The following is an 18,461-nucleotide window of genomic DNA, read 5'->3' on the forward strand; positions in this document are numbered from 1 at the left end:
ATTAAACTTCTCGGAGCGCGGCGCTTGGTTTTTCCGAGCCGTTGCTGTATCGGCAAAAGGAGAAAAAAAAAGCCACAATCTGGAGGGGGTTTGGAATGCCGATTTCTCGATAAGAAAAATAATTCAGAAATACAAATCTGCCTTTCCCACAACGAACCTCATTTCTAGGTCACTGGGAAGCCATGTCCAAACGCGCGGCAGAAGATCATGAGGATGGCGGAGTTCCACTGAAGGGTGGTGAACGGCCAGAAGATGCTCATCTCGAGGACGACGAAGTGGGGGAATTTGAGGACGAGTTTGAGGACGAATATGAGAGCGAGGATGAAATTATCGAGGCAGGAGTGGATGGGAGACCTGATGCAGAAAGGGAAGAAGAGGAGCGAGCTGGTAGGTGGAGGCGGATGCAGTTACATTGCTGGGCGCGCAGAACTCTTCTAATTAATACTCTACAGAAGCCATGGATGTAGACCAGCAGACATTCATAGTTGGTAGACACAAGCTCGAACCTGGCCAGACTTTGGCCCCGGATCCCTCAACCTACGAGATGCTTCATGCGCTGAGCACACCATGGCCCTGTTTGTCCTTCGACATCATCAAAGATAACCTGGGCAATGATCGGAAGACCTTCCCCGCCACGATGTATGCTGTTGCTGGGACGCAGGCAGATAGCAAGCGGGAAAAGGAGAACCAACTGATGGTCATGAAGTTCAGTGGTCTCAGTAGAATGGAGCGGGAGCAAGATGAAGAAGATTCATCTGATGATGAGGACGAGGACGCGGATCCAATCCTCGAGTCAAAGTCGATACCTTTAACTTCTACCACAAACCGAATACGTGCATACCAGTTGCCAGCATCAGATTCATCACGGCCACCCACAACCTTGACAGCTTCCATGACAGAAGCGGGCCAGGTCCTCATCCACGACATAACTCCCCATCTAACTTCTTTCGATATTCCTGGCACGATCATCACCCCACAACAGAACAAGCCGTTGTCTACCCTTCGTATGCATAAATCCGAAGGTTACGCAGTCGATTGGTCTCCTCTCGTAACAACCGGCAAGCTGGTCACCGGAGACAATGATGGCAGCATCTATGTCACTACTCGAACTGCGGGTGAAGGTTGGACTACGGATTCGAGACCATTCACAGGCCACACTGGCAGTGTCGAGGAGTTGCAATGGAGCCCTTCAGAAAGAAACGTATTCGCATCGGCATCTAGCGATGGTACCATCAAGGTCTGGGACGTGCGGAGCAAGAGTAGGACTGCAGCTCTTACTGTGCAGGTCAGCAACACGGATGTTAATGTTATGTCTTGGTCCCGTCAGACCACGCACTTGCTCGCTTCGGGGGCTGATGACGGCGTATGGGCGGTCTGGGATTTACGGCAGTGGAAGCCCAATACCTCGTCCTCTACCCCCGCAAAGCCTACACCAGTCGCGAGCTTCGATTTCCACAAGGAGCAGATTACGAGCGTTGAGTGGCACCCTACAGATGACAGCATTGTGGCAGTTGCAGCAGGCGACAATACTTTAACGTTGTGGGACCTGGCCGTGGAGTTAGATGATGAGGAGAGCAAGGACACAGGCGGGGTATCCGGGGTACCTCCGCAATTACTGTTCGTCCACTACATGGAGCACGTAAAGGAATGCCACTGGCACCCACAAATACCCGGGTGCGTTGTTGGCACCGGCGACACTTTCAACGTGTTTAAGACTATCAGTGTATAGAAATCAAACACAAGGTTAATACAAGTTGTTATCCTGGCCCTTTCATGGCTAGCACGATATCTCCTTCTCGAAGACCACGTGACCTACCCCTGACCCGGCGGATATCATTTTCCCCAGCCTGCCGATGACCAGAGAAGTGAGAGCACAATGATCAGTCGTACCGCTGGCCAGTAATAGCCCGAAGATGCCCCAGTGAGCAGGACGTCGCCGCCGATTGCCCAAGCACAATGCACCTCTCCATCGGTCCCTTCCGGACTTCTCAGACGGCTGGCCCTGGTCCATGTGCTGTCCTAAGAGTCAAGACTCGATGCCTCGGAAGTCGGAACAGGTGAGAGAGAGAAGCAGCGGTGAAGTCACAGGCTTCTGCTGTGCTACCGGCTTGTAAAGCAGGACTCAGGAGAGCGCATCCCCGAGTCGTCAGGAGGCAGGTCGTAGCCAGCCGTGAGAATCAGACAGACACGTACAAAAGGCTTGGAAGAAGCATTATGTATGGTCCTTGGAAGGGCCCAAGAGGGAAAGCCGGGGAGCTGATGAATTTTCACCTCTGCCAGGCTCCCGGTGGCACACGCTCAGAGACTCCGGCCAGTCGCAACTTTTCCTCGAGGGATGCGGCAAATGCAGCCAATCATCGGGCGAGCGCACCGTGCTCGTGACCAGGCCTCTTCAGGGGACGTGGCCCTATTATTGGCTCCCGACTTGCAGCACGCTGTGCAGCTCCCCCGCAAAATAATAGCCAGATCCAAGGTTGTGTGATGTGCGAAGTTATGGGGGAATGCTAAGGCAGGTTGCGTCTCCCTCTCCCTCCTCCTCCTCCTCCCTCCCTCCATTCTCTCCCACCGCCGCCCGTATATTATTTATCTTCCAAACTCCATGAACCACCCGCCTCCTGCCAGCGTTGCCTGAGTCTGCTTGTCGATATCCCCAATGACCGAGTGTCTCACTGTATTGGTCTTCATCGAGGAGATGAAGACGCCCATTTGACCGGGCTTCTCTTCAACACCCTGCGCAGGACTACCCCCAGCTAGCCAAATTAACCCCATGCCACAACGCACGTGAGCATGGCCTGCACTTGCGACAAGAACTCTGCCAACGAAACATTCTCCTTCACGCTTTGCGTCAGGCCCCCTTTCGAGTTCACTTTCGACAGGCCACTCTCAGCGCCTGTTCCAACCAATCGAGCCTTCAAACGTCGGCGAGCGCTATCTGATGTCGACGGCGACGGCAATGAGGGGAGAAAGAAGCGGCGATTACGGCTACACCTCATCACATCACGTCTAAGCCGCCCATACTCCCAGCCGGCCACCAACATTGTAAACCGCGGCATTTCTAAGATTTCCATAAGGGGGAGAAACAAAGCACTTGGCAAGAACCTGTTGAGGAAAGCTGCCATCATGAACCGATTGAGATTGCGGATGGATGCAGCGAATGACCATGTGCGCCGCCATCATGAGCCAAATAAGGAGACGTTGGCGTTGAGTGAGATTGTGGTTAAGAAGCCGAGATATCATGAGGTCCCACTACCGCCATCACCTCTCGGTCTTTCAAACTATGATGCCTTGGACTTGGAGGATGAGATGTCAGATGATGAGCAAGATGGAAGCATCGAGCGATGCTCGTCCATCTATAGTGATTTCAATATCATGGACCCGATAACTAGCGATGGCGATGCCTCCGACTACCTTGACGCCCTCGATGGCATCTCGCCGAATGATCTCCCGGATACACCACCGCCTCCACCATCAGATGATAGTATTGTTGAGATGCTGAGGGAGACGGGAAATCATGGAGAGGGCATCTTCGTGCATGTGAGAGGATAGTTGGTTGTATTCACGCCGCTATATGCATTGATTTGGAGTCCGCAATACTGTATGGGATAGGTAAAGATAAAAAGAAACGGAAAGGAGGTTGCTTGGGTGTCATTGCTGCATATTTATGGTGCCTGAAGTTTAACTGCGCGGTCCGCTGCAATGTCACACATTGCCTTGTAGTCATGTAAATCAGCTTGCAGCTTGACCAATCTACCTCCATGTGAGACCTTACCTTTATAGCCTCTGCCCTCTCTTGCTTTATATCTCCCCTAGCTATCCTTTGACGCATGTTCTCCATGATTACAGGCCGTGACCTTCCATTCACAAATACACTGAAAAGGATTAGCTCCTCAGCTAGGCGCATTGTTGGTTCTGGATTCTTCGTACACATATTTGAGCCCGGGAAAGGTCTTCTCATATTCCTCATTTAGCTGTCGCAGTTGAGCGGCCTCTTCCTCGCCACCAGTATTCAGTTGAGCTTGCTCTGCCTTTGACTGTGCACTATCAACCTTCTTCTCCCCAAGCCGGGGGTGGGCGCCTAGGATCTTGTCCAGCCACTCGGTGTCACTTGTAGAAGGGCTCGCTGCAAGGCCCGTCAACTGGGCTCCAACAGTTGCAATGAGATCATTATAAGTTTGGAATTTCGCTGTGTGGAGAAGGTCGAGCGTGAGCGTGTGTAAGGCTGTGCAAGGCTCAAAGAGGGCGTCGAGAACCGCAACGCGTTCGGCGGTTGACAACGCTGGAAGGTTGGCAATTGGAGGTAGTTTATAGCTCGACATCCTGATCTAAAGGTGGAGGGGGGTAGAGATGGTTCGGTACCTGGGAATGTTGTTGTTGGTTAATGTCGAATGTCCAGCCTTGCCGCCGAAATCTTAGAGGTCGCAGCGAACTAATCCCAATCTGTCTTAGCGATTTCGAACCTCCAAGATTTCTGTTCGTCGCGAGCTCCAATGCGCCAAAGCTCTCTGTCCTGTATTCGCAATATCGACGTGTTTCTTCAAGATGTTGTGCTCAAGTCAGTTACCCTTTGCAATACTACTTATACGAAGCCTCAAGACTGACTTGAAATAGTTTCTGGTGAGGCGCCACAGCATCCCGTTGCTTCATCGAAGTCAGGTAAGATAGACAGAAGGCTCGAAACTGAACGCGAAATTGACCAGAGCCAGGGAATGTTTATGAAAAGCGATTGATTGAGGCATACATTGCGGAGAACCACAAAGACCCCGTGACCGGAGAAGACCTCGAACTCTCAGACCTCCTAGACCTCAAATCCTCCAGAATAGTTACTCCTCGACCTCCTAGCCTTACATCCATCCCCTCCCTCCTCTCCACCTTTCAAAACGAATGGGACGCACTGGCGCTCGAAACATTCACAATCCGACAGCAATTACATCAGACGCGACAAGAACTGGCAACTGCTTTGTATCAGCATGATGCAGCAGTCAGGGTTATTGCTCGCCTCACAAAAGAACGAGACGAGGCTCGAGATGCGTTATCCAAAGTCACTATCAGCGCTGGCGGTGGGGATGCCATGCAAATCGATAGCCAGGGCCTCCCAGAAGAACTGGTAGCCAAGGTTGATGCTACTCAAGAGAAGTATGGCCAACAAGTTACCCCCATAGCGAAAACCAGATGCTAACTCGCGACGAACAGGCTTTCCAAAAGTCGCCGAAAGCGCCCTATACCTAAAGACTGGGCTACCTCGGAAACCATTGAAAAGTTTGGTGTTTCGTCTGCTTCAGAGCCCCTTTATCCTGGTTCCTCTTCTCTCGCTGTTGATGAAGCTGGGCAACAAGTTATCGTCGGCGGCTCTGATGGGGTTGTTGGTATCTATTCGATTCCCGAAAATAAAGTCGAACAGTCATTCAAGGCTGGGAGCGCTATCACTGATGCTGTGTGGTACGGAAGCCAACCCGTTGTATCAACCTCTTCCGGAGCCGTCAAGGTTTTTGGAAAGGATGAGGTCACTTTTACTTCCCACGCGGGCAGCGCGAATGGATTGGCGCTTCATCCAAGTGGTGATATTCTAGCGTCCGTGGGTGTTGATAAAAGCTTTGTGTTCTATGATCTAACCCGCGGGACGGCTGTCACGCAAGTTTACACAGACTCAGGTATGTGACACCACTTGATGTTTTCCCAACTAAACCTATACTAATGGAAGATTCAGGTCTAACCACAGCTGCATTCCATCCTGATGGGCACCTGTTTGCCGCAGGAGGCACAGATGGACAAATTAAGCTTTTCCACGTCAGAACTGGAGAGCACGCGGCAAACTTTGAATTAGGTGGGCCCGTCCAAGATATTGCATTTTCAGAGAATGGGATCTGGTTTGCAGCTGTCGCAAAGGATTCTAATAGTGTTGTCATTTTCGACCTACGGAAGGAGGGTAAGGATGCCGAAGCGAAGGTGTTGGAGATTGGAGGCCAGGTCGACAGCATCAGATGGGACTACACAGGTCAATTCCTGGCGGCTTCGGGACCACGGGGCCTCACTATTTCGCATTATACCAAATCTTCAAAATCATGGTCAGACGTCATTAGCACCGCTGTCCCATCGACGGCAGTGGAATGGGGCCCGGAAGCCAAAAGTTTGATCACAGTCAACCTTGATGGGGTAATTACAGTCCTTGCATGAGAAGGCGGTCTATGGAGTTCGGTTTGATGGAGTATGTAGCTTCTGGGAAAAGCAATATCCGGCATGTACCATAGGGGATGCTGCGTCGTTTAATGGTGGCCAGTGGTAGATTCGTGCACCGGGAAGGGGGGCCGCTTTTGTTAGCTAAATATAAAGGGTTGATTTTCCCAATGCAATCTCTGTTGGTGTCTAAAACAAAGCTAGCCCAGGTTACCTGTTAAAGGCACAGGATTAGGGTCTGGAAAGTCTGCGCTCATAATGCTCTGTTGTGTTCTGCAATATCTTCTTCTACATATTGTTTGTTCATGGTTCCATGGTCATGAAGGCTTGGAAAGTTCTCTTACAAGCAACTAGGCCTTTTCATTCCTCAAGTGCTGTAAATATTTACCTTGCTTTAAAGACGCCGCGGGGGCTTAAAAGCCTGATATCAAGATTGCTGTAGGACTCCCTACCTATTCTCTATTGGATTTTTACCGAGCGGTAGTGGCCGCGGCGAATGAACCTCGATTGCTACTTCGCAACACCATACGACACTACTCGACACCACACAACATATTCCGCCACAGCCCACCGTGGCATAATCACAAACTGTCCCACAGGCAATACTGTAACTACTTTTGCTCTGGCATGCTGTCGAGCATCAGCAAGCGTACTGCTTCTTGGGAGTGAATGTGATGGACGACACATGGCCGCCAAAGAACCAGCGCCACAGTAACAAGGCATGTCCACCCGGTTTCCTCTCCTTGATTCCCTACGTTAGGCAGTACTAACATCAGCTCACCAATACAGAGATCTTTCTCAGACATGTCACAGCAAGCCACTCTTTCACCTTCTCCGATACTCTTCCACCGAGCTCCACCATCTTCAAGTTTCCCTGGATATAACAGCCCCTCAGCCCCTCACGAAAACACCCCCGGAACTGTTGCGCAGCGACGTACCCCACACCCTCATAATCCACCAGTGCAAAGTTTTCACAGACCTACGGGAGATATGCCTGAGCGACCACGATCACAGCTTCGACCGCAACTAGAGCATCGTGCTTCCCAGACTCTCACGATCGATCTTACCGATGAACATGACGAGGCTCCCGTTGCTTCGCAGAATAGTTCTCAATCACAGAGACCGCCACGTCTTGGAAGAAGTGATGCGATAGAAATGGCAGATGTCATAGATCTCACTTCTGATAATGATGTCGAGATAACAGGAGTAACTGCCCGCCAGCTCCCATTACCTCGCCCTGGGGTAGCTCGCCCTCCTCCGCCACAGCGATTCCCACGACGATTCGCCTCACCATCCCTCTTTGTGCCTCAAGACCCTCCTACAAGACACTTCAATAGATTGTTCTCTCAGGATGGTCCGTTTGGCGCTGGTATTCACATAAGATCTGAACAAGGGCAGATAATCATTCGCAACCGTCCAGATTTTATAGAACATATCCAGATGTTGGCTAATGCACAAGCAATGCCTGGCCAAATGGATTATCAACATGGCGCTTTTGCGGATCGGAAACCCGACCACGTTCCCCCTCCGCCTGCCAAGGAAGGTTTTACTAGATCTCCAGTGGAAACAGACGTCGTAATCTGTCCAAGCTGTGAAGATGAGTTAATACACAACAAGGACACAGAGGAGCCGATGGTCAAGAAAGGAGGTAAAGCTCCTACAAGAAAGGAGAGAGAGGAGCATCCCTTCTGGGTAGTAAAGGAATGTGGTCATGTAAGAAGTTCCTTATCCGTCTTTCGTTGTGCTTTTACTAATCTAGGACTAGGTCTATTGCAATCGCTGCTATCAGAACCGTGTGCCATCTAAGCAGCAGCCTACAACAGTAAGCTTTCGCGAAAAGACTGCCGGTGGTAAAGGCAGCAAGAGCATCCCAATGTGTGCTGTCGAGGATTGCCCATCAGAAATCAGGAACAAGGATAGATGGGTTGGCGTGTTCGTCTGATTCGCCTGCTTCGTTTCACTACTGACGATACTTCGCAACATCCCCTCAAACAACACAATTCTGAAGGATAGCGGTCCCGGGGTTTTCACTGAATTGCATTGCATAGATCCAGCATGGAGTACAGCGTGGAGTATGGAAACGGAGTTCTGGAATCATTGACTTGATCGAGGCGTTCAGGCCTGCTTTGGGTCAACAGGCATGGGGCATATGATAATGGGCTACTGTTCCTGGCATCACGGACAATTTGATGGTGCAGTATAACTAAGACAAAGCATTGAACCGTCCATTGACACCATGCCTTGTGCAAGTTCATAAGTCTGGTCTTATATAACTGACGCAGTGCAGCATCTAGTATGGTTGGCAAGGTTATGTTCGAGTTTGCAAAAGTATATTGCGCGCTGTTAGTGTCAGGTATGGCAGGCTGGACTCCGGCTCAAAGCAATGATTTTCGAGTAAGTCCTCATATTTTCTCTTGATTTGAGTTATTTCCCTTATCTCTGGTATAATCATTTGATGTTTGATAAGAGCATTGATATTCCCCCTCAGCGGGTTGTGAGTTGTGAGTTGAGGCGGTAAGTGAGGTAGCCCATTCACTCCTTGTTGTTATTTCCTATTTCGGATATTGATTTCGAAGACTTGATCATACCTGCCCCAAGGTCTTAAGCGACCACAGAACATCGCTGGGAGATCTCAGCCTTCTTCAAAAGGTGATATTTCGATATTTACAAGTCCACGCGTCTCAGATTCATTATACTTTTCCTACCGCAGAATCCATAACGTGTCTTGGTCTCGAGTATTTCAGTCTCTGTCCTTCCTCATCGTCCTCTGCGCCTGCAAGCCAGTCATACTTCTATCGCGCCTGTCAAGATGAACCACGCCCACGAAGCTACCGCTGCCGCTGTCGCCGGTCAGAAGACCTTGGATAAAGCAATGCATGAGGCTAAACCGCGCAAAGTGGATGAACGGTGCGAGGCCACCCGCATGAAGATACGCGCCGAGGCAGTGCACCTCTGGGAGGAGTTGGTATCAAGGCAAGCTGGAGAGAGGACCATGATGGAGCAGGAACATGCGAAACAAATTGCCGAACTGAAATCAGACATCGTCAACAGATCACTTAACGCTGAGAACGATGCCAACTCCAAGAACCTCGGAATTGAAGAGGGTTCCCAGAGGGAAAGACCACCTCTAGACACATATACAGCAAGTCGAGAGACGGCAAAGAGGTTCAGAGGGTCGGACTATTCCACCAACTTATCAACTCCTGCCTCATTTTACAACATAGACAAACATAGGAGTCGGGCGGATCCTGATGGAGATACAACAAGCGGGACTACAAAGGCTTCTCAGGCCATCAACCAGGACAAATCTGATCAAACCCGTCCTCGCCACTCGTCCTTCAGCACTGATGAAGATATCTGGGGATCATCTTCCCATCGTAGAAGTGTGGGAGGAGCTCTGCCTAGCACCCACAGCCAGATCGATCAGTACTATCAAAAGGATTCGCTCGTCGTCGCTCCGAAAATCCCTAAATGCGCCCGTCAACGTCACTCTGATCATCTTGTTGAATCAAGTCCGTATTTACCAACAAACAGAGCTCAATATGATGGGTATCAGCCAAGCTCCTCCGCTGGTACATCTTCGAAAGGCTTTACGGCTACTATCTTTGATAGTCTAACTCCTCCCGATCACTTGTTGCCAACTTCTACTACCGGCATACGTCGAGAAGATCAAAACTCATTAAGAAATCCAACCTCAGCTTCAACCATCCCCATTCTGCGGAGCGTTTCACTTGCGTCAAGAAAGTCAGAATCAGGCTCGAGTGTGGACAGACCTAGGAATGAACCAGGCTTCTCTGAGGAATCAACTCCAGCTTCGGCCACTATCCAGACTCACCACAAGCTTCGCAGAGATTCAACCCCCTGTCCAGAAAGAACTCGTTCTTTCAAACGTAGCAGGTCTGAAACTCCCCCCTCCGGAGAGGAGACCGAAACAATATCGACAATTATGCCACGAGTCCATTCGCATACCTTTTCTAGAAAAGCTTCAGGAAGTGAACCGCGAAAGACTCCAAAGGCCCGTGGAGGAGTCCAGCTCGATAAATTCCGTTTCGAAACGAAAATGCTCAGCTACGGCCCTTCAGAGGCGAGTAATCAGTTGCCGATAACATGGCGTAATGGTATACAGCTCCAGTTAAACTATATGAAGCAGATTTTCGAACCCTACCAGGGAATTGAGAAACAAACTAGCATATGTCGTGACATGGTTCTGAATGGAACTTGGGATGGGAAAGTATTCTACCATTCTGAAAGCGCACGCTTCGAAATCTATCGAAAGAATGGCGCAAGGCTTAGAATCCTGTTTAAGAACAAAGCAGAGCTTGACGACTTCATGAGATACTTCAAGCCCAACTTCAAAGATCGTGTAACGAGTATTGAAGAAAGGTGTGTCCATCTTATTCTTACAATATTCTTGAATCCTCTTATTGCATGTACCAAGCTAACATCATTCTTTCACTCTTTAGTGCTCTTCTTGCTGGTCTGGATAACTTTTGTGTGGAGGGAGCTGAGTCGCATCCAAGCATGTTACAATGACTTCTACAAATGGTGGTAGGATATGATTGCATTACAGTTCAATGAAGGGAAGATCGAGATCACCGTCTACCCGGGGATTCGAAGTCACTTCTGTATGGTTCCCAGGTTAGCTCTCACACATTCTAGCTGTATTGAGTAATAGGTATAAGAAGGTGTATATTGATTGTAATGAATAATCGGCAACGGAAGAGATGCAACATTGCTCACTTTGCCCAAATTTTTGTGTACCAGTATATACCTATGTATATCAAGTGATTTGTCTAGCCCTTTCCTTGGGTCCATACCAATCACCCTATTACTCGGGAGAAGTAGGAAAACAAATGGGGAAAAACTGGTAGGAAACAAAGTCGATCGTTCAATCAGACACCTAAAAACGACATTATCACTGTCCCACCAGCGGAACAATAGTCGCAAGAAGTCACACTGCTACTTAGTAAAGGGCCTGGAATACAGAAGAACGAGGCCCGTGCGCCCCTTCTCTTCTTCCCCCCCTTTTCCCCCTTTTAGACGTGTTGAAACCGTCGTTTCACGGGAATCGGCGTGGGTTCGTGTTGCGTACAGCAATGATCTCTTGCTTTTGGTTCCAAGTGGAAGGCTCGAGTCGTGAAATTGTTACGAACAAATTCGAGACCTTTGGGGGTTTCGATCTTATTTTCACCCATTCTAGCTCACACGACTCAATTCGGTCACCCGTAAGAAACGAAGTACTACTTTCCAATGCTGTGCGCCTTTTCTCTTATGTCGTAATTCGTATATGATCCTTCCAGTCTAGTGTCATTCTCCCCAACTCCAAAGCGCCCGTAACGCCGTGATATATGGCTTTAACACTACCTAACTCACAACTTCGAAAACACAGTCGCTACAGCGCCACTGCCTTCGACAAGAGTACTTCTCTCTCTGACCCATGCCGATAGCCCTCTTCTCCCATTCTCAACACCAACACCACTCATCTTCCATCCTCCGACAGGCATCTCGGCGGGACTTTCTCCCCATGTGTTAATCCAGGTGATGCCTGCTTCCAATTTACTGATAACATAATGGCATTTGTTCAGATCCTTTCCGAACACGCCGGCAGCGAGTCCGAGTTTCGTGTTATTAGCGCGTGTGATGACTTCCTCGAGATTATCCCAGGTCAAGATACAGAGGACAGGCCCAAATATCTCTTCTGTGGCAATCTTCATACTATCCGTACAGTCTGTAAAAACTGTCGGTTGGACCCAGAACCCGTTCTCGTAGCCTGACGGGATCTTGGCAGGTCTTGCGGGGCCACCATAGAGGAGTTTGGCCTTATCAACATCGACTCCGTGATTGATATAACCAAGAACTTTCTTGTAATGGATTTCCGAGACCAGAGGGCCAAAATTGCTATTGGGATCCATTGGTTCCAGTGCGCGAATGTATTCCATCTTCTCCACTAGACGTTTCTCAAAAGCAGCCTTCATGTCCCGGTGAACGAAGACTCGCGTTCCATTCGTGCACACTTGACCGGTAGAGAAGAAATTCGCCATCATGGCTCCATCTACCGCATTCTCTAGATCCGTATCAGGAAGAATGATAAGCGGGCTCTTGCCACCCAACTCCATCGTCACATACTTCATCCCGCCCGCTGCAGAAGCTGCGACTTTCTGCCCGGTCGAGACTTGACCAGTGAAGCTTACTTTTGAAATGCCAGGATGGGCAACTAGGTAAGCGCCAACTGCACCATCACCATGTACAATATTGAACACTCCCGGCGGAACTCCAGCTTCAGCATAAACTTGCGCAAGAATCTGGCCGTGTAATGGAGTTACCTCGGATGGCTTATATACCATACAATTGCCGGCTGCGAGGCAGGGCGCAGATTTCCATAACGCAATTTGAATTGGGTAGTTCCACGCTCCTAGGCCGGCGCAAACCCCGAGGGCTTCCTTCTTGGTGTATATCCACGCATCTGGTCGTAGATGTGTAGTTTCTCCATTCAGACCGCCACTCGCCACCAGGTTTGCGAAATATTCCAGAACATCAGCGCCGGTGACGACGTCTACCGTGCTCGTCTCGGAGAACGGCTTGCCTGTGTCGTGGGTTTCAACTCTGGCAATCTCGTCATTGCGGGAGCGGAGGATCTCGACCGCTTTAAGGAGGATTCGAGAGCGGGCCACGGGCGACATCTGCGACCAGGAAGGAAACGCATTTTGCGCTGAAGCTATCGCGGCATCGACGTCGGATTCAGAGGCCGTCTGCACTTCTGCAAGGGGTTTGGCCGTGGAGGGGTCGACGCTCAAGAAGGTTTTGCCAGATGTTGCTGGCTGGCCTTTGCCATCGTAGAAGAGCTGCTGCAGAGGATAGGACATGATGCAGCGAGGTCGATGTAACTATTGTGCTGCCTTGAGAATAGGAAGAGGTTAGACTTGAAGAAAAGCAGAAAACGCCTTACCGTCCAATGTGTACTGTGAAGACATGCAGTTTGGACCCTAACCCTAGAGGGATGCTCGAGTACGACACGGGAGTACGCAGCGCAGTAGGCACTGTGATCCGGTCCAGTCTTGACGTCCCAAATCCAGGCAAAGCAGACGGATATGAAGACGTGTTTCACGAAGGGTTCGCACTTAGTAATTGATAGCGATTCTTACCTCGTGTTATTATTTCCAGGAGTCGGTGAAGCCGGGTTGGTATTACTTGGCGTGTTGGAGGTGAGGAGAGCAAGGGAAATCGTAGCTGAGTTAGGGTCGGGGTGCCGTGAGAAGATCTTGACATCTGGGACCGTTTTCCAGGGCACACCGCAAGAGATTTTTGCAGCCCCACCGAGACATGTCGCCCCTCCATCCTCTCCTATTGTCCCATTGGTTCGCACCGCCCTTCCCCCGTCCCCGTACAGAGGGACGGCGCCGTCTCAAGGTCCCAAAACTTGCCGTTTCTCGACGTACGATCCGGCCGAAGCCTTTCCGTCGGTCTTTCTATCCGCGAGCTCGTCGGATGTGTAACAGGTATGGTATATGTGAGGTAAGTTGTGCTTTCAATCGTTTTCTTGTCATTTTGAGCAGGCTTAGCCAGCTTGTATTGCATCTTTGAGCCTCAGCCCACCCTCGAACGGCGGTCCTGATTTCGTTATCCTCTAGAGGTGGTTGAGAAGAGAGCTCCTCTTCCAAAGTACTTTCAAAACAAGTGAAAAAGTGCGGGAGAGAGAAGGAAGAACAAGGGAAAAAGGGAAAAGGGAAGAGTGGAAGAAGAAGGAGTAAATAAATACAGAGGTGGAAAAACCCAAACAAGTTACCGGTTTGTTGCAAGCGCTTGTCTCAGAAACTCCACACTATTTGAGTTCACAGAGCCGCAGCTTCAAGTTGAAGCCATAAAATCCAATATGACCACTGAATATATCTCCTCCTCCCAAGTCAATGACTATGACTATGTCATTGTTGGCGGAGGCACAGCTGGCTGTGTCATTGCAAGCAGACTGTCTGAATACTTGCCACAGAAGAAAATTCTTATGATAGAGGCTGGGCCAAGCGACTTTAACAATGACCGAGTTCTGAAGCTCAGTCAATGGCTTACACTTCTTGGGGGCGATTTGGACTATGATTATGGGACCACAGAACAGCCAAATGGCAAGTGTTTAGGGATGTGAAATTGTATTTCACTAACAGAGCTACAGGCAACTCATATATCAGACACTCTAGAGCAAAAGTGCTAGGAGGCTGCTCGTCTCATAACACTCTAATCTCTTTCCGCCCCTTCGAGTATGATTGCCAACTATGGGAAAGTCTGGGTTGCAAAGGCTGGGATTTCAAGACTATGATGCGTCTCATAGACAATCTCCGTAACCAGATTCAACCTGTCCACCCACGGCATCGCAACCAAGTCTGCAAAGATTGGATTGAATCCTGTTCCACGGCCCTTGATATCCCAATCATCAAGGACTTTAATCAGGAGATTAAAGAAACGGGCAGTCTTCAACAAGGAGTAGGATTCTTCTCCATATCCTATAACCCGGAAGATGGCCGTCGAAGCTCTGCTTCCGTTGCATACATCCATCCCATCCTCCGTGGGGAGGAGAAGCGTCCTAACCTCACGATCCTCACCAGTGCTTGGGTTAGCAAGATCAACGTTGCATCCAAGACCGTGAAGAGCGTAGATGTAACTCTCAAATCTGGGGAGAAGCTCACCGTTACCCCCAAAACCGAAACCATTCTCTGCGGCGGTGCGGTAGATACCTGCCGACTTATGCTTCTTTCTGGGATAGGCCCCAAAAAACAACTTTCCGATCTCGGTATTCCCGTGATCCACGACCTCCCAGGGGTGGGCGAGAACCTCGTCGACCACCCTGAGTCTATCATCATGTGGGAGCTCAACGCGCCCATCCCACCTCAAACCACGATGGACTCAGACGCTGGGATATTCCTTCGCCGAGAAATCAAAGACGCCGCCGTCACCAACGACGATCCGTTCCTCAACCCCAAGAAGATCCCCGATGGCACCATTGCAGATATCATGATGCATTGCTACCAGATCCCATTCTGCGTAAACACCGCCCGCTTGGGATACGACGTGCCGCTCAATGCATTCTGCATGACGCCCAACATTCCTCGCCCGCGCTCACGTGGCCGCATCTATCTCACCAGCAAAGACCCGAACGTCAAGCCCGCTCTCGACTTCAGATATTTCACCGACCCGGAAGGCTACGACGCCGCGACCATCGTCGCGGGCCTGAAGGCCGCGCGGGAGGTAGCCGAGAAAGCCCCTTTCAAAAACTGGCTGAAGAGGGAGGTAGCTCCCGGGCCCAAGGTGCAAACTGACGAGGAACTAAGTGAGTATGGGAGACGGGTAGCGCACACGGTTTACCACCCCGCAGGCACGACGAAGATGGGTGCAGCGGATGATGAGTGGGCCGTGGTCGATTGCGAGTTGAAAGTTAGGGGGCTAAAAGGGGTAAGAATTGCGGACGCTGGCGTCTTCCCAACCATGACGAGTATAAATCCTATGTTGACGGTCTTGGCTATTGGAGAGAGGGCTGCTGAATTGATTGCCACTGAAGCTGGGTGGAGGGGAGATGCTCGGGCAAGGCTATAGGGGGTGATGGGGTTCATGTGATTGTCTTATCATTTTGTTCAAACATTACAGTGGCGGAGTTGGCCGTGAAATTGAAAAGCTGGACTAGATCTTAAAATACTGAATATAAAGAATGACAGTAAGCGCTTTACCTGGCCGGCTGGCTATGGGAATCGGAATATTGAAGGCTCGAGAGTTCTAAATAAGTGGGTGACTTGAAGTAACTGCTCGGCATGGAAACGATTGCTTTGTAAATCAAATTATCTATCATGATGCATTATAATGATCCCTGCCACATCCAAATGACCCTGTTTAGGCAGTCGAACGCTACCCTTCTTCCTACAGTATCCAAGACACAAGTATTACTTCAGCCATACGCCACCCAAAACAGTCAGCCCACCAACGAACGCTATGCAAGCACCCATCCAGTATTTCTCTACGCCGCCTATTGAAGAAGCCCCAAAGGAATAGTATCTTAGTATGTAAAACCTCCGTAATTTGAATTCCTTCCATGGTTGGCATTGTTATACATCGTGCTTGAATATTCTGTCTCTTGGTACTCTCCGTGATCGTCCTCGGGGAGCAGTTCTTTAACTTCCCAGTTGTTTTGCTTGGTGCCGACGGAGAATTCGAGATCCTCGCGGGTGATGGAATCCCAGTACTATGACAGGTATTAATAACATGTCATCGGAGGACTTAATAAGGGTGCAAGGGACATACCTTGTAGACCATCATGACTGCACCTAAGTTGCAGAGAGTAGAAAAGAATAAGCCGTCCAAGTAATGTTCTACAGCTTCGCAGATCTGGTTACCGAACACATACATCATGATCTGGCCAACAACGAAGAGGAGTACGCCGAAAGCGATGTCCCCTAGTGGCCAGCGGTCCTGAAGTGTGTTGACGACGAGAATGATTTGCATCACAACATATATGAACAACTCAATCGCAGATACAAGGTACAGCACAACAAAAAGGCCCACGCCTTTCGTCGGACCAAGACCTGACCATCCCTTGAACGTCCCCAACGAGACCAAGAAGGTGACTACGAACATCGCAGATGTCACGACTCGGAGAAGCCAGACGGATAACGTAGTACCATCCTCATACAACTGGAACCCGACAAAGCCATTTATGAGCAAGCAAGCGCAGAGTGCAGAGGTAAAGCCATTTTGCACAGCGATGAAGTACGGCTGGGCACCACTTCCAGGAGGCACAACGCCCGCGTCGAGGATAAGGGATAGAAACGTCAAGACCATGTAGATGTAGAAGAAGAAAATGATTTCCTTGCGACCTATTTATAGATACATCAACATCAACATCACCAAACGATCTAGGCCGAGATTAGAGAACCTACCAACTGCTGTGAATTTGCTCCGGATATGTAAGATCATAATAACGCACATAACCAAGGCTATGATGTGTATTATGCAGGTCGCGCCTTGGAATATAATGGTGTTGGCCACGTCGATATTCCGGGCGTAGCAGTCTGCTTCGACGCCGTGGGAGCCGGCGATGGTAGAGATGCTGCCTACAACTGAACATAATGGCACCGCTGCTCGAGTGCAGATCTCAGTGAAATTCCCAAACCCCATGTTTCCCTTGGTGTCTTTCCCTTTATATGACGAGACTGGTGTGTTGCGAAGGGCCTGGGTCTCGGGGCCTAGGAGTGCGGCTTGGTGCTTGTTGATGATTCTGCGAAAGCGAGTGTGATAGTAGAGGAGGTAACGAAGGCGAAGCTCCTACTACTATGTAGATTAAAGTATCCAAAGCGAGAGGCGCTGAGGCTGGGAGAGCAAGTCGTTGCGGCGGGAGAGATGCCAAACAATGTCGTTATACCCAACCTCCCCTGGCGGTTGGCGGCGAAACGGCCTTCTTAGCGCAAAGGGGTTGCGAGACCCCTACACGTGATCTCGTGTACATAAAAAGTAAGAGTACCTCAACGTACATCGCATGGATACATCTAACTACAGTATTATATGAGGGTGGGGATTATGTGAAGGTGCCATCATTGGGATTCGACATCACGAAGAGATAATGGAGCAGGACTCCATGTTGAATGGCCGGTTCAACGAAGGGGGATCGCGTCTCTTTCTTTCCATGGACCTACCTGCTTATATATAGGGACGACGTGCTATCTAGCAGCATTGAAGATGAACACCACCAGCATCGAAGCAAACGTTCTCAACTCTAACCCTTACCATACCGCCTCGACTATACCTACTCAGGAAGAACTTGTACGAAGCTGTTCAGCCAGCCATTTGGCACATTCCCTCCGCCTGCATAATGGCATCTTTGAAGAGTTCATATCCGGGGCTCACATCAAGACGTGTATACCTGTGAGGCTGTGACCTCTCGAGCCTCGGCTAGAGCTGCTACATCGAAGTGATGCTGGCCAAGGACATCTGACCACGACGATGGAACAGGTTGAATCGATGGGTATTGACAAAAGCATGCCAGAGGAATCCTTCCTACGGACAGATCCTGGATAATCTCTCGGTGAATCCCACGCCCTTGAGGAGCCCTGATTCCGCAAACGAGGCATAGGATACGAGCAAACGAGGCAGGATTGCTGTTGAAGATCAGTGCGTGGGTACTGGCACAACAATCTCAGTGTCCTGTCTGATGCTTGAGTGCCTATCAGTCAAATGACCCAGCCATTTTCCCACAGTTTCAATACATCCCATGAGAGGCTTTGAAGTTTACCCCCCAAGGAATGTAGGTTAGGAATACGGGC

General features: G+C 49.9%; 11 protein-coding genes across 11 annotated transcripts; 6 read left to right on the top strand and 5 right to left on the bottom strand.

The window, feature by feature from the left end:
• Positions 1 to 182: 182 nt before the first annotated feature.
• Positions 183 to 1,729, top strand: M430DRAFT_105686 (hypothetical protein; the record flags this gene model as incomplete). Its single annotated transcript, XM_024861020.1, has 2 exons — positions 183 to 387; positions 456 to 1,729. The coding sequence occupies 2 exons, from the start codon at positions 183 to 185 to the stop codon at positions 1,727 to 1,729; spliced, it is 1,479 nt and encodes a 492-aa protein (XP_024719107.1).
• Positions 1,730 to 1,753: 24 nt separating this feature from the next.
• Positions 1,754 to 2,154, bottom strand: M430DRAFT_265274 (hypothetical protein). Its single transcript, XM_024865413.1, has one exon. It carries the CDS (start codon positions 2,009 to 2,011, stop codon positions 1,778 to 1,780), a length of 234 nt encoding a protein of 77 aa, XP_024719108.1. The 5' UTR covers positions 2,012 to 2,154; the 3' UTR covers positions 1,754 to 1,777.
• Positions 2,155 to 2,583: 429 nt separating this feature from the next.
• M430DRAFT_52302 (hypothetical protein) lies at positions 2,584 to 2,769 on the bottom strand (the record flags this gene model as incomplete). The annotated part of the gene is made up of 1 exon (XM_024868291.1): positions 2,584 to 2,769. The coding sequence occupies one exon, from the start codon at positions 2,767 to 2,769 to the stop codon at positions 2,584 to 2,586; it is 186 nt and encodes a 61-aa protein (XP_024719109.1).
• Positions 2,770 to 2,787: 18 nt separating this feature from the next.
• Positions 2,788 to 3,546, top strand: M430DRAFT_29676 (hypothetical protein; the record flags this gene model as incomplete). Its single annotated transcript, XM_024865893.1, has 1 exon — positions 2,788 to 3,546. The coding sequence occupies one exon, from the start codon at positions 2,788 to 2,790 to the stop codon at positions 3,544 to 3,546; it is 759 nt and encodes a 252-aa protein (XP_024719110.1).
• Positions 3,547 to 3,659: 113 nt separating this feature from the next.
• Positions 3,660 to 4,316, bottom strand: M430DRAFT_21029 (hypothetical protein; the record flags this gene model as incomplete). The annotated part of the gene is made up of 3 exons (XM_024864421.1): positions 3,660 to 3,710; positions 3,770 to 3,869; positions 3,925 to 4,316. 3 exons carry the CDS (start codon positions 4,314 to 4,316, stop codon positions 3,660 to 3,662), a joined length of 543 nt encoding a protein of 180 aa, XP_024719111.1.
• A 181-nt stretch (positions 4,317 to 4,497) lies between these two features.
• Positions 4,498 to 6,272, top strand: M430DRAFT_143775 (hypothetical protein). The gene is made up of 5 exons (XM_024862844.1): positions 4,498 to 4,552; positions 4,609 to 4,653; positions 4,704 to 5,133; positions 5,191 to 5,648; positions 5,705 to 6,272. The coding sequence occupies exons 1-5, from the start codon at positions 4,540 to 4,542 to the stop codon at positions 6,169 to 6,171; spliced, it is 1,413 nt and encodes a 470-aa protein (XP_024719112.1). The 5' UTR covers positions 4,498 to 4,539; the 3' UTR covers positions 6,172 to 6,272.
• A 435-nt stretch (positions 6,273 to 6,707) lies between these two features.
• On the top strand, positions 6,708 to 8,524 carry M430DRAFT_43929 (hypothetical protein). Its single transcript, XM_024867655.1, has 3 exons — positions 6,708 to 6,890; positions 6,961 to 7,884; positions 7,937 to 8,524. Exons 1-3 carry the CDS (start codon positions 6,846 to 6,848, stop codon positions 8,111 to 8,113), a joined length of 1,146 nt encoding a protein of 381 aa, XP_024719113.1. The 5' UTR covers positions 6,708 to 6,845; the 3' UTR covers positions 8,114 to 8,524.
• A 456-nt stretch (positions 8,525 to 8,980) lies between these two features.
• On the top strand, positions 8,981 to 10,723 carry M430DRAFT_21032 (hypothetical protein; the record flags this gene model as incomplete). The annotated part of the gene is made up of 1 exon (XM_024864422.1): positions 8,981 to 10,723. The coding sequence occupies one exon, from the start codon at positions 8,981 to 8,983 to the stop codon at positions 10,721 to 10,723; it is 1,743 nt and encodes a 580-aa protein (XP_024719114.1).
• An 817-nt stretch (positions 10,724 to 11,540) lies between these two features.
• M430DRAFT_105787 (hypothetical protein) lies at positions 11,541 to 13,034 on the bottom strand (the record flags this gene model as incomplete). The annotated part of the gene is made up of 1 exon (XM_024861029.1): positions 11,541 to 13,034. The coding sequence occupies one exon, from the start codon at positions 13,032 to 13,034 to the stop codon at positions 11,541 to 11,543; it is 1,494 nt and encodes a 497-aa protein (XP_024719115.1).
• A 533-nt stretch (positions 13,035 to 13,567) lies between these two features.
• On the top strand, positions 13,568 to 15,905 carry M430DRAFT_36272 (hypothetical protein). Its single transcript, XM_024866897.1, has 2 exons — positions 13,568 to 14,285; positions 14,333 to 15,905. Exons 1-2 carry the CDS (start codon positions 14,042 to 14,044, stop codon positions 15,745 to 15,747), a joined length of 1,659 nt encoding a protein of 552 aa, XP_024719116.1. The 5' UTR covers positions 13,568 to 14,041; the 3' UTR covers positions 15,748 to 15,905.
• A 296-nt stretch (positions 15,906 to 16,201) lies between these two features.
• Positions 16,202 to 17,559, bottom strand: M430DRAFT_143784 (hypothetical protein; the record flags this gene model as incomplete). The annotated part of the gene is made up of 3 exons (XM_024862845.1): positions 17,082 to 17,559; positions 16,447 to 17,018; positions 16,202 to 16,387 (listed from the first exon to the last, which is right to left on the bottom strand). The coding sequence occupies exons 1-3, from the start codon at positions 17,317 to 17,319 to the stop codon at positions 16,202 to 16,204; spliced, it is 996 nt and encodes a 331-aa protein (XP_024719117.1). The 5' UTR covers positions 17,320 to 17,559.
• Positions 17,560 to 18,461: the final 902 nt, after the last annotated feature.

This window comes from Amorphotheca resinae, assembly GCF_003019875.1.
Source record: "Amorphotheca resinae ATCC 22711 unplaced genomic scaffold M430scaffold_9, whole genome shotgun sequence".
Taxonomy (NCBI): Eukaryota; Fungi; Ascomycota; class Leotiomycetes; order Helotiales; family Amorphothecaceae; genus Amorphotheca; species Amorphotheca resinae.